This window comes from Asterias amurensis, chromosome 1 (assembly GCF_032118995.1).
Source record: "Asterias amurensis chromosome 1, ASM3211899v1".
In the NCBI taxonomy this organism is placed as follows: domain Eukaryota; kingdom Metazoa; phylum Echinodermata; class Asteroidea; order Forcipulatida; family Asteriidae; genus Asterias; species Asterias amurensis.
This window is the reverse complement of record NC_092648.1, coordinates 2,897,248-2,911,055: the sequence shown is the minus strand read 5'-3', so window position 1 is coordinate 2,911,055 and position 13,808 is coordinate 2,897,248. Positions and strand designations below refer to the sequence as shown.

The 13,808-nt window shown below is 37.6% G+C and overlaps 2 protein-coding genes across 2 annotated transcripts in view; one reads left to right on the top strand and one right to left on the bottom strand.

The window, feature by feature from the left end:
• LOC139942292 (uncharacterized) overlaps nucleotides 1–2,797 on the bottom strand; it is a 44,816-nt gene extending 42,019 nt beyond the window's left edge. The window contains exon 1 of the mRNA XM_071939108.1: nucleotides 2,678–2,797. The gene's annotated coding sequence lies outside the window, so the exon portion shown is untranslated. The remainder of the gene's footprint in view (nucleotides 1–2,677) is intronic.
• A 692-nt stretch (nucleotides 2,798–3,489) lies between these two features.
• LOC139939323 (multifunctional methyltransferase subunit TRM112-like protein) lies at nucleotides 3,490–12,571 on the top strand. The gene is made up of 4 exons (XM_071935110.1): nucleotides 3,490–3,642; nucleotides 5,319–5,420; nucleotides 8,645–8,737; nucleotides 10,987–12,571. Exons 1-4 carry the CDS (start codon nucleotides 3,544–3,546, stop codon nucleotides 11,086–11,088), a joined length of 396 nt encoding a protein of 131 aa, XP_071791211.1. The 5' UTR covers nucleotides 3,490–3,543; the 3' UTR covers nucleotides 11,089–12,571.
• Nucleotides 12,572–13,808: the final 1,237 nt, after the last annotated feature.

Genomic DNA, 13,808 nt, shown 5'->3' with positions numbered 1-13,808 from the left:
CTTTGACAATTACCAATAGTGTCCACTGTCTTTAAGCCACACTGCGAAAGTGGGCCCATGCAAGGCCTGTAGTATTTTAGTCCACTGCCCTGCATTGGACGAGTCTTCAGAAGGTCAACTGCTTATAATGTGCACTGACTGACGAGAACACATGTGGTGATATCAATTTCATCCCGGCAAGCCCTCTGGCATATTCAAGATCAAACTCCCAAGCAAGGATTGAAACGCGTCTACCTTTTACAAAGTCACTGTCTGAATTCTTCATACTCGCAAATCTGACCACGGTCTTGTGTTTCAATTAAGGATACATTTTTTATCTCTGAGGTTACTAAATATCGCTATGCGTGTAGATCCAGATGGAAATACTATTACGATATTGTTTCACTATCGGAGTACTCCTAATAACTAATTCAGAAACACCTTCAGTGAATAACAATTGGTCACCCATCCGTACTACTGCGGAGGAAGGCTGAAACTAGAAACACATTGACAGGAAATTTGTTCGTTGAATCACTGCTGACTGAACATTTCTGCCATTCTTTAATCTTGAAACAGGAATAGTCAGTGATGTAGTTTATATTAAAATACACTGTGTGTGTATCCATATGACATGCCTGGCATTATACAGAGCCCACAGAGACCATGACCTCAGTTGACCTGGGCCTGATTCCATACAGCTATATTATAAGCACACAAAGTAGCTACATGTAAGCACAACAAAGTTGTGCTAAAGTCCTGCTCACTAGAATGAAGTTTTCAGCAAAAATACCAATAAACAGTTTAGACTGGTATCCTGCTCATTTTTGCTCAGCAGAAAATTTACAAGAACTATTTTCTGCTTTAAAAGAAGTTCTATGAAATTGAGCCCTGGTCCTGGCTTCAGTTTCCCCTAGAGACTAAAATATTTTAAAGAGTGTTTTAACTGCCCTTTGCAGATTGAAAGTGACCTACATGTACGTATGTAGTCTGTCAAAGTCAAATATGAAATTCTAAAAATAATTCTCAGTAAAGGATACTCCATGGCGGAGAAAAAACAACAAAACAAGAATAATCCTAGGGGCATCAAGGCCATTCAGGTGGAGCATGGATTAAGGCAATTGCCTGTTGCCTCTGATTATCAGGGTCTGTACCTCATCTGTGCTTTAAATTGTAATATGTAAATGGAGTTCATTCTCGATGACTGCAGGAGTGCAAGCAATTTTGAAACATATTTTTTAAGTGTTGTGTATGTACAGCAACATTACACACTTTGCTAAGACCAATGATGTTGACATTTTCAATTAAATTGTGCCAGCTTGTATGACTTCCAACTGTCTGCCCCCGCCCCCAACACCACGAACAAAGAAATTAACCAAACAAATAGACCTCCAAAATAGGGCTGTTTGTTATAGACTTAGTTCAGTTGGTAAAGCACACCGCACATTCATCATAAGGTCACAGGTTCAGAATGATGTTCTAATAAATTGTCTTTCTTCACATAAAATGAATGCACCCAGTACATTTCCCTTTTGGTTTATTTAACATGATTTTGATTAAATCAGAACTCTTACATTATTTTAGTACACTAGGAAACTTTCGGGGCTCGATTTAAAATCATAATTCAATTGACGAGCAAAGTATAATTATTGCAAAATTTGCAAAACGAATCACTAAGGGCAATGTCGAAAACTCATCCCAACTTCAAAACTTGATACAGTACTAATTTTATTTGTTAAATCGAGTGCTGCCATGTATTGTAATGTCAATATTAAAATTACATAGATCGAACAATAATATTTGGCCCTTGGAATATTATAAGGAGAACAATATATCTTGTGGGGAAAATTTGTTTATATTTTGAATATCGTGATCATCATTGAATATGTGTCGCCATTTGAAAATTGACACTCACACTTCCATGCGCCATCCAGAGGCCTGACCTGAAGTTCTAGTGTCAAGTTGCAGATGGCAACGCGTGTTAAAAATAAATACGTATGCCCCTTGAAAAAGATGGCACATGACTTTATAATAACCGTGAAATAAGTGCTTAATATAAAATAAAAAACTGCAAACAAGGATGTGAAAGTAAGTGGTAGTTTTAAAATTGAAGTCGCCATTATTAATATTCTGTCAATTAACTAACAGTTTTAACACTGACTGGTCAATAATTCTGTTATCACGAGCCCAGGTGGGACTCAGTGTAGTAATGAAGACAAGGAGTCAAACCTGGGCTGGTCTGTGTACAAAACAAGAATTTGTAATATAAAGGGCACACTACATGTAACAACAGTAGTAACACAGTAGTTGTGATTTGTTGTATGGTAGCATAGTGAATTTAAAGCACCCAGCATGCAGAATGCACCCGGACCACAGCACAGGAAGACGAAAAAAGCAAATGCCTAACATTTAACAATGTGAAAACCAGTCACAACATTGCTGAAAGAGAAGACCGTTGAAAAGAGTATCACACAAAATGCACTGTGTGTGTCAGTTTCCATTCAGTTCCCATTCATTCAGTGACACACGACTGACAGTGACATTATTTATCATTCAAACGACCGGCCTGCCGGCCGCCTGACCCGACTGCGCTTTGGAATGAATGGAATTCTTCCGGTTTGCCGAAACACAAGCGATTGTTCCGCCCTTTTATACCCACAAACACTGTCCCTTTGTTGTGTAAGCCATTAGTTTAACTTACCTGCCTAACAAAGGCGACTTGGTAGAGAAGAGACGACTGTGAATTGTTGCCAAAAATACCCACAACAAAATACATAAACATACGCCATCTTGAATTCTGCTACACAAACTGTGCTTGTTGTATTTTACTGTGTGTGTTTGAATGGGACGTGCGCGTCCGCATCAGTCCCATGCAAAAAATGAGCAGCTGTAATTTAGCAACAGCGCCACCACTTTATTTTTCAGTTTCGAATTAATATTAAAAAAATTATAATGGGAGAATCTGCTACTGGCCCTTGCTGCCTTTACAGTTGTTAAATAAAAGATTGAAGTGTTTATGTAACAACGATTCAGAACCCTAACTAAACAACCTTATTAATACATTTATTTTTAAATTAAAGTATGCGCACAGCTCATCGAAACCATAGGCCTAAAATTAAAAATGTCAGAAACATAATTAAATCATGGGGAATCAGAAGGCTTCATGTGAGCATAAATTATGGAGGAAGAACACGTGTTTGTGATTGTTTTATTTGTGTAATCTTGCAATAATTTATTTAAAAGCATAAATCAGAGGTTAATTTGCTCAAGGCGCATTCCCAACAAGCTCAAGTTCATCAAATTTGAAGTTCAAATCACGATCCAAGTGTAATATGAAATCGAAAAACTCCTCCGTTAGAGTTAAATGCTGCCCTCTGTTGTTGCCATCATTGAACCTTTTAACTATAGTCTGGTACCCTATCTATTGCTGCAGATTTGCGTTTATTTGTAGATTTCGCAACAGGAAATCATGCCGCCATATTGCAGTGTACAAATTCGTGTGAAAAAGTGACATGCTGCCAGTGCCAGCCTTCACGAGTTATATTTCATCTTTATTTTCCACAATTGATGCGTTTTTCCGTAAGCAGAACAATGAAGCTGTTAACCCACAATATGCTGACATCACATGTGAAAGGGGTGAAGAATGGTTACCCGTTGAAAATTGAGGTGAGCTCATTTTTGAGTCATTCAAAAATTCAACAATTCATGACAGTCACATGTTCATGAACATCTGATTCTGAACATGTGATCCTGCCCGTACATAAATTGTATGGCCTTCGGCTTGTGTATTTGTTTGTTGTGTAATCCTCATTCGGTCTGTATACAGAATACAAACACGGAATAATATATCATAATATTCAGAGATTGAATCCTTGTTACACTGATATCACACTTAAATCGATGAGATCACGTTTTTCTTTTAACTTTTCATCATACTCGAATGAGGTAGGAAGGAAAACAAAATGTTCCCAAGGATGATTTTCCGTATGGCGCCACCACTTTTTCACTCATTTTTACAAAAAGGGATATCTCATTGAGGTAAATTAGATACTATATTATTTCATATCGAATGAAAACGTGGTAGCGCCATACGGAAACTTTTCCGTTCCCAATTTCATGGAGTCATTTATGTTTGTTTTACAACAAAACAATTTCTACAAATTAACAAAAAACTACAATATTTACAGATTGGTTTAACAAAATTAACGTCTTTGATAATGAATTGCACACCAAAGAAATTATGAGTCAGTAACTAGACATTTTACAAGTGGAAAGTTTGGGTTGGTAAAATATTAATCAAATACTAATACTAATAGGTCTACTCTAACTTTTTTTCTTTCTTTTCGTTCACATCCATCACTCATTCCCTCATTAGGCCTAATTTACATGACTATCTTTTGGCTTCATTTTAGCTAGTACTAGTACTAGTAGTATCTATGTGACAAAGTTGGTCATTGAAATGTCAGTAGTTAAGTGGCTTATGATTTATGTATTCTCTACTAGTGCTCATATCCGTCACTCAGTGTACACACAACAAAGCAACAACTTTCGTAGTGACTTTAAGCATATCGTGTACACATGTGTATGCGTGTACTAAAATATACTTAGGTTAAAGGAACATTACAGAATTGGTTTTTGCTAACAAAACAGTTGCTGGCAGTGTAAGCACTTTATGTAATCCACCACATAAACTGATAAACCTGTAGAAGTTTGAGATCGATCGGCCATCTGGGTCACGAGAGAATAGTGAAAAACAGACTACAAATTTTGCATTGCATCAAAGCCAAAATAAAAATGAATAAAATGCTCACTGAGCGATAAACTTCAAACGCTAAGTTGGATAATTTATTTCTCATCAAATATGACATTGCAGACAGAAATATTTCAAGGGATGTTTTCTACTATCATCATCATTAGAGCGTGTGAGTTTTATGTAAATCAGTGATCTTCACGATATTTGTTTCTTACCAATTCTGTAACGTTCCTTTAAAGCTTTGATTTTGTTTTGCCATCAATCAAAAAGGTTGTTTTTTGCTTTTAATTTAGCAGAGCCATCTGACAGTGTACTCTCTTATGACCCCGTCCTTGACCCCCTTTTGAGTCCTTCTATCACAGGGTGCGTTCATTTAGCTTTCCTCGGTCGACCCCGGTGTGTGGCGTTTTTTTGTTTAGGACGAACGTGTGTAGATAATTACCCACGTTCGTCCTGGGAAAAAAAAAAACGCCACACACCGGGGTCGACCCAGGGAAGTTAAACGAACGCACCCAATGTGTGAGAATCAAACGATGAAAACTTGTTATCGATAGAGAGATCACACAAAGTTGTTTTTGTTCATTCACAGGTGGAAAATCTGAACGTAACTGAAGTTGACTTCAACCCCGACTTCATTGCCAGAATGATACCAAGACTGGAGTGGAAAGCTCTGTACGAGTCTGCTCAAACGGTAATTGAAAAAATACATTTGTAATAATTAAGAGATTTTGAGTTCACTTTGAGGCGAGCACCTCGTGGGCTAAATAAATGTGTAGTGTTTACATAGACTTAGTGCAGTTTCATAAAACCTGTAAGCATGTCAAATTGCTTGAAGCAAAGACAAATCTTTTTAAATTCCATAAAGTTTACATTGTTGCAATTATTTTTCATAGCAACAAAATTTGCTAAGCAGAATTTTCTGCTTATTAGCTTTATGAAATTGGGACAAGGTCTCATGCTTGGTATGTAATATGTTGCAATGGCACCCTCATCTGTTTGTAAGTTGCTAATCTAGTGATTGAGAGTGGAGTTGATTGTCACATTTCTGGCAAGAGAGGGCGCACAGTAAGGCACTGCTTACAAAGCCAGCATTAGAACTTAGTACATTTTTCTAACACAAAACACAATGTCCACAGATTAACAATAGACTTACACAGTTTGAAAATAATGATGGTAGAAAGCTTCCCTTAAAATAATACTTTCTGAGGTGTGGTAGTTTTTGAGAAATGAGTTTACGAAAATCATTTTCGTCTCAGTTTAGCATGTAAAAACGTATTAACCAGTTATGATATGTTATGGTATCAAATAATAACTGGTTATACGTTAGTACATGCTAATATAGTTTCCGTCTCACTAGGGATGTACCAGAACCTAAACGAAAAGACGTACGGAAACCTACAAATTTCGTCCATGAGTGTGCAGTAGGCCGCATCTGATAAGCCTGTACGTGTCACATGGGTACCTACGGTAATTATTCCATTTGGCGTACGCCCAGTTCTGAATAATGAGCAATGAACAGTGCACTGGATAATAGAATTCAATCGGAATGTGCATTCAGCTCCTTAGATACTTGAGTGGGGGTTGGGTGTATGTGGGGTGTACATTTACTCGAGGGACACACATGAAGAAATTAATGTAATCAATAAATTAACACAAAACTAAAAAATTCACACAAAGCATAAGAGATGGGGGGGGGGGGGTCTACAGAATTCTACCCTAAATAGTTGAAGGTATTGAACACGTTTGGTATTGTTAAAGGAACACGTTGCCTTGGATCGGTCGAGTTGGTCTTTGAAAAGCGTTTGTAACCGTTTTTTATAAAATGCATATGGGTAGAAAGATGTTGTAAAAGTAGAATACAATGATCCACACAAACATACCTCGAAATTGCGTGGTTTTCCTTTTACCTCGTCGACTAATACGTCGGCCATTTATGGGGGTCAAAATTTTGACTCCCATAAATGGCCGACCATGTTAGATCGCACAGTAGAAGGAAAACCACGCAATTTGGAGGCAAACTTGTGTGGATCATTGTATTCTACTTTTAAAACATCTTTCCAACCATATGCATTTTATAACAAACGGTTACAAATGCTTTTGTTTTGACCAACTCGTCCGATCCAAGGCAACGTGTTCCTTTAAAGGCCAGTATTCACACTTCGTATATCCCAACATATGCAACCAAATAACAAGCCTGTGTGAAAATTTGGACTCAATTGGTCATTGATGGCAAGAAAAAGCTGAAAAAAACACCCTTGTTGTTAAATAGTGTGCTTTCAGATAGTAATAAAAGGCTTCTGGTCAGAAGTCTTTGAAAATTTTAGTAAGAATTTACCTCTTTCTCAAAAACCGTGTTACTTCAGAGGGAGTCGTTTCTCGCAATGTTTCATACTACCAATAGCTCTCCGTTGCTCGTTACCAAGTAAATTTGTATGCTGATTTATATTTTGATTATTTACTAAACGTGTACAGTGTCTTTAACAAGCTCACCAACAATAAATAAATAAATAAATAAATAAAATAGCGCGAAATGGACCAAAATGGCTTAAAATTTCCCCCCCCCCTTTAGTATTGCAGGCGATCGGCGGCACTAATTTTTTATAAACACCCGGGAAAATCCCTGGAGTTTTTAACCCCACCGTCACCACAGCAATCGTTCTCACTATCCCATTTTACAAAGGTAACTTCCGGGATTACTATTTCAAAAGGATGCACGGCCGTTTCACACTTATGATCAAACCCAAGGAAATACTTATGGTGTGAAAAGGGCTTTTCTTAGGGGTAGTTCAAAAAGATCGACCAAAGGTTCCCGGGAATTTTCCCTGGAATATCCCGGGAATAACTATAGTGCGAAAAAGATTCATGAGATTCTACACTTCACTCGATTCAATTTGGCGGGTTGAACCAACGTCATGTGGTCACACGTGCCGGGGCTCTAAGCTGTCCCACTGCACACGACTATCTCTTCTGTGAGGAGGTACCGGGTATGCCCATCCTTTGTGTGCCACAATTGGACAATAGGGTTACAGGTTAATCTGGGCCTGGTCGTGGTGCGCCCTTCAGACCGCCTCTCGGACAATAAAGATTTGCATACTATCCAGTAATGAGGGGACAGGCAGTGCTGCTGGTGCAAGAGTATCGAGTGACCAATCAAAATTCTGGTTACACGCCCGAGCATTTACCATACGTCCTATTTAGGTTTCCGTACGTCCTTTCGTTTAGGTTCTGGTACATCCCTACTGAGACGAAAACTGTTTTGTGACTTGTTTAACTCATTTCTCAAAAACTACCTCAGTAAGTAGTATTTGAAGGGAAGCTTTCTACTATCATCATCTTCAAACCATGTATGCTTAATGTAAATCTGTGGACATTTTGAAAAAGTACCGGACTCCTTTAAGGGAGAACGCTGAATATCCAATGGCTAAACATTTAAGGATTTTGAAGGACTGAGGCTGGTAAGCCCAAATAACAATTGCCTATCACAGGGTCAGGTATTCTCATCTTTATCATATAATTTGGTGTGGAGTGACAGAGGAGAGGAATATATTTGAGGATTCAGGCCACCACTAAATCAAACCACCAAGTCTGACAGGGTTGGAGAAACATACTGAATTGCTTTGCTGCAACTGGGCAAAAATGCTGCAATCGTCTTCCTCAATCTGTTTGTTTAACCAATTCCCCGAGTTCCTTCAAATCCCAATTAAAAACCCACCTCAATCCTAAGTTACTCTAGATTGAATCATTGCTAATTGCATTGTTTTGTCTGTAAAACATGTAGTTTATCTTTTTGTTTGGTTGCTATTGTTTTTCGTAAGCGCTTTGTATCGCTTTGGAAAAAGAACTTTATAAGTAAGGTTATTATTATTCATTTATTGTTTGATTTATTAACTTTTATCATTTCTTTCTCTACTATAGTTGAATGTTGTGGGCAAGCTCCCATCTGAACCAGTAGCGGATTATGAAAGTAATGAAGAATTCCTGAAAGAGGCACACAGAGTTATGCTTGAGGTAAGATAGTGGTTTTTCAGATAAATGTCATTTTTTTATTTTTAAAGAATCAAAACTCATTTGTAATGTTAATCATTCTCCAAGTTATTTGATGCCCCATTGAACATAGTATTTTTATTGGACGATAGTGCTATTTGAAGTTGTAAAAGATTGATTGATTGATTATTGATTGATTGTGTACTATATTTATGTTTTGTACTATTTTGCAAATTAATGTGAAAATTTTCGAGAACAGACTCGTCAAAGTGCATGTGTTCTCTAAAGCATTTTCTGTGTAATCCTAAGTACCTTTGAACATATTTTATTTTGTTCTAGGTGCTTCAGGTCTATAGGTCTATAGGTCTGTGTAGGACTATTTGTTTGTTTCCCAAATGATTATTTTTAAAAAGAAAAGTCTCAAATTGCATTTATTGTTCTCTACAACATTTTCTGTGTATATTTAAAGTGCCTTTGAGCATATTTTTGTTCCTGGTGCTACATATAAGCACTGTTTTGATTGATTACTCGATATTGTTTGATATTGTTTGATATTTGTCTGTGTACTATTTATATGCTGTGTACTTGTCCCCCCCACCCCCCAAACTGAGAACATTTTCAACAAAAGTCTCAAGTGCATTTGTTCTCTATAACCATTTTCTGTATAATCCAAGTGCCTTTGAACATATTTTTGTTCCTGGTGCTATTATTGTATATGAATTGTTTTGATCAATTCATCGATTGATTGATTGATTTATTGTTTGTGTACTATTTCTTTATTGTGTACTACAATGTTTTTTCCCAAATGAGAACATTTTAGAGAAAGGTCTCAAAGTGCTTTGTTCTCTATAACCATTTTCTGTATAATCCAAGTGCCTTTGAACATATTTTTGTTCCTGGTGCTATGTTGTATATGAATTTGTTTGATCAATTGATTGATTGATTGATTGATTGATTGATTGACTGATTGATTGATTGTGTACTATTTTTATATTGTGTACAATTATAATTTTTTCCAAATGAGAACACTTTCAAGAAGTGTCTCGAAGTGCATATATTTTGTTCTCTATCTTGATTGATTGATTGAATTATTGATTTATTGACTTATTGACTGACTGATTTATTGATTTACATGTACTTATATTGGTTGATTCATTGTTTGATTGATTGACTTTCATATTGATATGAAATTGACGTATTCATTGCTTGATAGATTGACTGTGTACTTATTTTATGATTCATACTATTTGAATTGTACTTTTCTGTTGTACTATTATCAGCCAGTGACTATTTTGATCTAGATATGTAATGATTGTTGCCATTGTTAGGCTTGCTTCAGTGCCAGAGAGAGACTGATACCTCCTGGTTTGTGGTCATGATGTGTTTGACCACGAGATGGTTCCCTCAGGGGAAGTGGCATTGTTATCAAGACATGCTTTGATTGAAAAATATGTTGTTGATACTGTAATTAATTTTTCAAAGTATTCGAGTGCCGATTACTCATTCTCATTCATAAATACCTTTGAGAGTTTAGGCATTGTTATTGGTCGAATCGTGATCATGTGGTAGTGTTTATAAAAACAGTTACTCATTCACATTCTTAAATACCTTGGCGAGTTTAAGGCATTATGATTTGTCTATACATGATCATGTAGTAGTGTTTATAAAGATATAGTAGGAAATGTTAAGGACTGGTTGGTTTTCATAGCCATATTTGTGTTAGCGCACGAGGCTTATGTAGGCTCTGTTGGGCTCTGATTATGGTTGTATGCCTCATCCCACGTAAAGCTATAGTGTTATTGAAGTGTAGTCCTCATCCCAACAGAATCAACAGAACATGCTTTTTGATTTGTAATGGTTTTTGAGGTAGATTACTTAGGCTGTAAAAACGTTTGGACTCTGATTATGAGGGTATGCGTCATCCCACATAAGGCTATTTTTTAGTGAAGTCTTCAATCCAACAAAATCAAACAGAAACTACAGAGTCTGATTTTAATGGTTTTAAAGGTAGCTTACTAATAGGTAGCTTAGTTTATGTAGGCTCTAATAACTGTTGGACTCTGATTATGGTGGTGTGCCTGATCCCATGTAAAGCTAGTTATATACAGTGTAGTCTTTAATCCAACAAAAAACAAAACATGCTGTCTGATTTTGATGGATTCAAGTCTGATTTTGATGGATCGAGGCCCTGAATCCATTTTTACAGGTAGTTTGAGGGTTTTATCGTGTAAGCCCCCTCTAAAGTCGTTTCATGGGCTTATCATTTCTCACAGGTGGAAGTTACAGACGGTTTCCTGGTGTGCCCGGAGTCGGGCCGAAAATTCCCCATCAAAAACGGAATTCCCAACATGCTGCTGAACGAAGACGAAGTATGACATCACTAGATGACATCATGAATAGTTAAAACTCTGTATGGTGATTGGTGGATGGTGTGGACTGAGGCGAGCCTTTGATGGGTTGGCTGGCCTGCTGTTGAAGAACAACAAAAAAGTTGTTGCAGAATCCTCAAATTAACCCACAGCACCCACAGCATTTGCCAAGGTGCCCTGTGATTTTGCCACGGTGCCCTGTGATTTTGCCGTGGTGCCCTGTGCTTTTGCTGTGGTGCCCTTTGCAAAGCTCCATTGAACATCGTCATTCCATGCCTCAAATGAACCAACAGCACCCACAGCATTTTCCAAGGTGCCCTGTGATTTTGCCGTGGTGCCCTGTGCTTTTGCTGTAGTGCCCTCTGCAAAGTTCCATTGAACATCATCATTCCATGCCTCAAATTATCCCACGGCACCCACAGCAATTGCCGTGGTGCCCTGTGCATTTGCTGTGGTACCCTTTCCAAAGTTCCAATACAAATTGACATTTTTCAGATAGAAGTACCCCTTACCCGAGGGAAAATTGCCATGCCTCTTTAAGAGCGAAGTTCAAGGGCTGTTCTGGTAAGTCAGAAATGAGATCCATGAAGTGAACAGATAACATTCATGTTTATGAAAAACAAACATCCTTATCATATTTTGTGGTCTGGTATTATGTGATATCTGTGGTTCATCTCCTGATGTTTACTACAAGTAACATTAGAACCCTGTGAACAAGTACAATGAACTGCACACGCCTCCCTTCCTGCTTGGGGGAGGGGGAAGCCCCCCCTGCAGCTGATTATTTTCACAAAACGCTAGGATTAATCCTGTCTCAAGTTAGGACGAGTAACTCGTCCTATCTTAGGATGGGTTTAGTACGTCCCAACACCTTAAGATACAGCCGATTTCACAAAACGCTATGATTAATCCTATCTCAAGTGAGGAAGAGTAACTCGTCCTATCTTAGGATGGGTTCAATACGTCCTAACGTCTATGGATACGGAACTTAACTCATCCTTAACTTATTACAACGTCACTCATGTGAAAATGTGTTGTCCTCTTCATATTTTGCTATTATCTTGTAGATACATTTAATACTAGAAAACACATCATTTTTTTGCCATACATTACTGTTTGATATTTCAGCTGAATATTTGTGTTTTTAAAATGTTTTCTGTAAATTATGAAAATCATGTGTTTCTTGTTCATAGACACACTGTATTCAAATATTGGTTTATAAGATACTCAATTACTGGTCAATTTACATTGAGGTCAATTTACTGGTCAGTTATGTTAACCGACTATAGTAAATTTACATTGAGTTTAATTAACTAGTCAGTTTACAGTTATGTTAACTGACTGGTCAGTTTACATTGAGGTTAATTTAAGTCAGCTTACAGTTATGTAAACTGACTAATCAGTTTACTGTGGGATTAATTTACTAGTCAGTTTACAGTTATGTTAACTGACTGGCCAGCTTACATTGAGATTAACTGCTAGTCAATTTACATGTAGGTTAAATTAGCAAACTTACACATATGTTAGTTTACACTTTGTTTTCAAACGTAATTTTGATCTGATTTGTAAATAAATATAACTACCACAGCTTGAGTTTGACTATGGAGTGTTCAATCGCAAAATTCGCATGTATTCATCAATCTTGCACCATGTTTTGTTTTTGTTTGGATGATATTCCCGCCAAGGGAACTCGGCAAACTCCCACAAGGGGATGGACATTGTAAACACCAAGCCGGTGACAGCGAATCTCTCTCGTACAAGCATTGCTTTATTGTCTATGATTATGAATTGCACAAACCCAGAAATTGTGATTCAGTAACTTAAAAGACTTGTGGTCTGTCGTGGTGAGATAGTCGAGTAGATGGCATAATGATTTGTGTTACTGTGATCGAATACTGCTCTTTTGCAAAGCTGCCAGCTGCCTACTACTACTACTCGCCCTATACTCGGCACGAGAGCAGTTGTCTCGCAGGGTACTAGTCTCGCGAGAATATCGCGGGGGTTGCGGAGAGACTCAGAACGCTATAAATGCGGCAAACATTTGAAGACTTGTCCACGAGTCTAGAACCTGAACGACAATAGTCTAGTAATTTTTTTCGAGTCATTGTGAAATCAACGGTTAGCCGGGGGATTTGAACCCACAACCTTGTAATTGCAATTCCTGCAGTCTAAACACTTGGCCAGGATGACACATGTCCCGAAAGACTTTGGCTCAACAAATGTTCAGTCCCCACTCTCCTGTGTATCTTGTACTCTTAGGTGTTCCAGGTAGAAGGTGTTGTAATAATAGCGATTATGTCTTTTGTTCACATAACAGTTACTGTTTCAAGGATGCGTTTTTGTAATAATTTATCCACTCGGGTAACAATGCAATTTCCTTATATGTGGTTGTTAGAGTATCTCGTTGTGAAACCAAAATCATTTACGGAACTGTATGATATCTGACCACTTGACTTCTAAGGTTTAATTTTGTTTACCCTTTGGACAGCCCCTTGAAAACCACACTACAGCATGTCCTGGTCTTTGTGCCTTATGCGGTCACTGCTAGTGCAGTGAAAGATAAACACTTTCAAAGAAATGCAGGCACTTGGAAATTCCCCCCTCTGTTAGAATGACCACTGTGACCACTGGAAAAATACCCTAAAGTGTCCGACAAGTGACCAAATGATATTTCTCAATGCGTGTGTATTTATCATTACTTATCAGTAACTTGTGTAAATAATTTG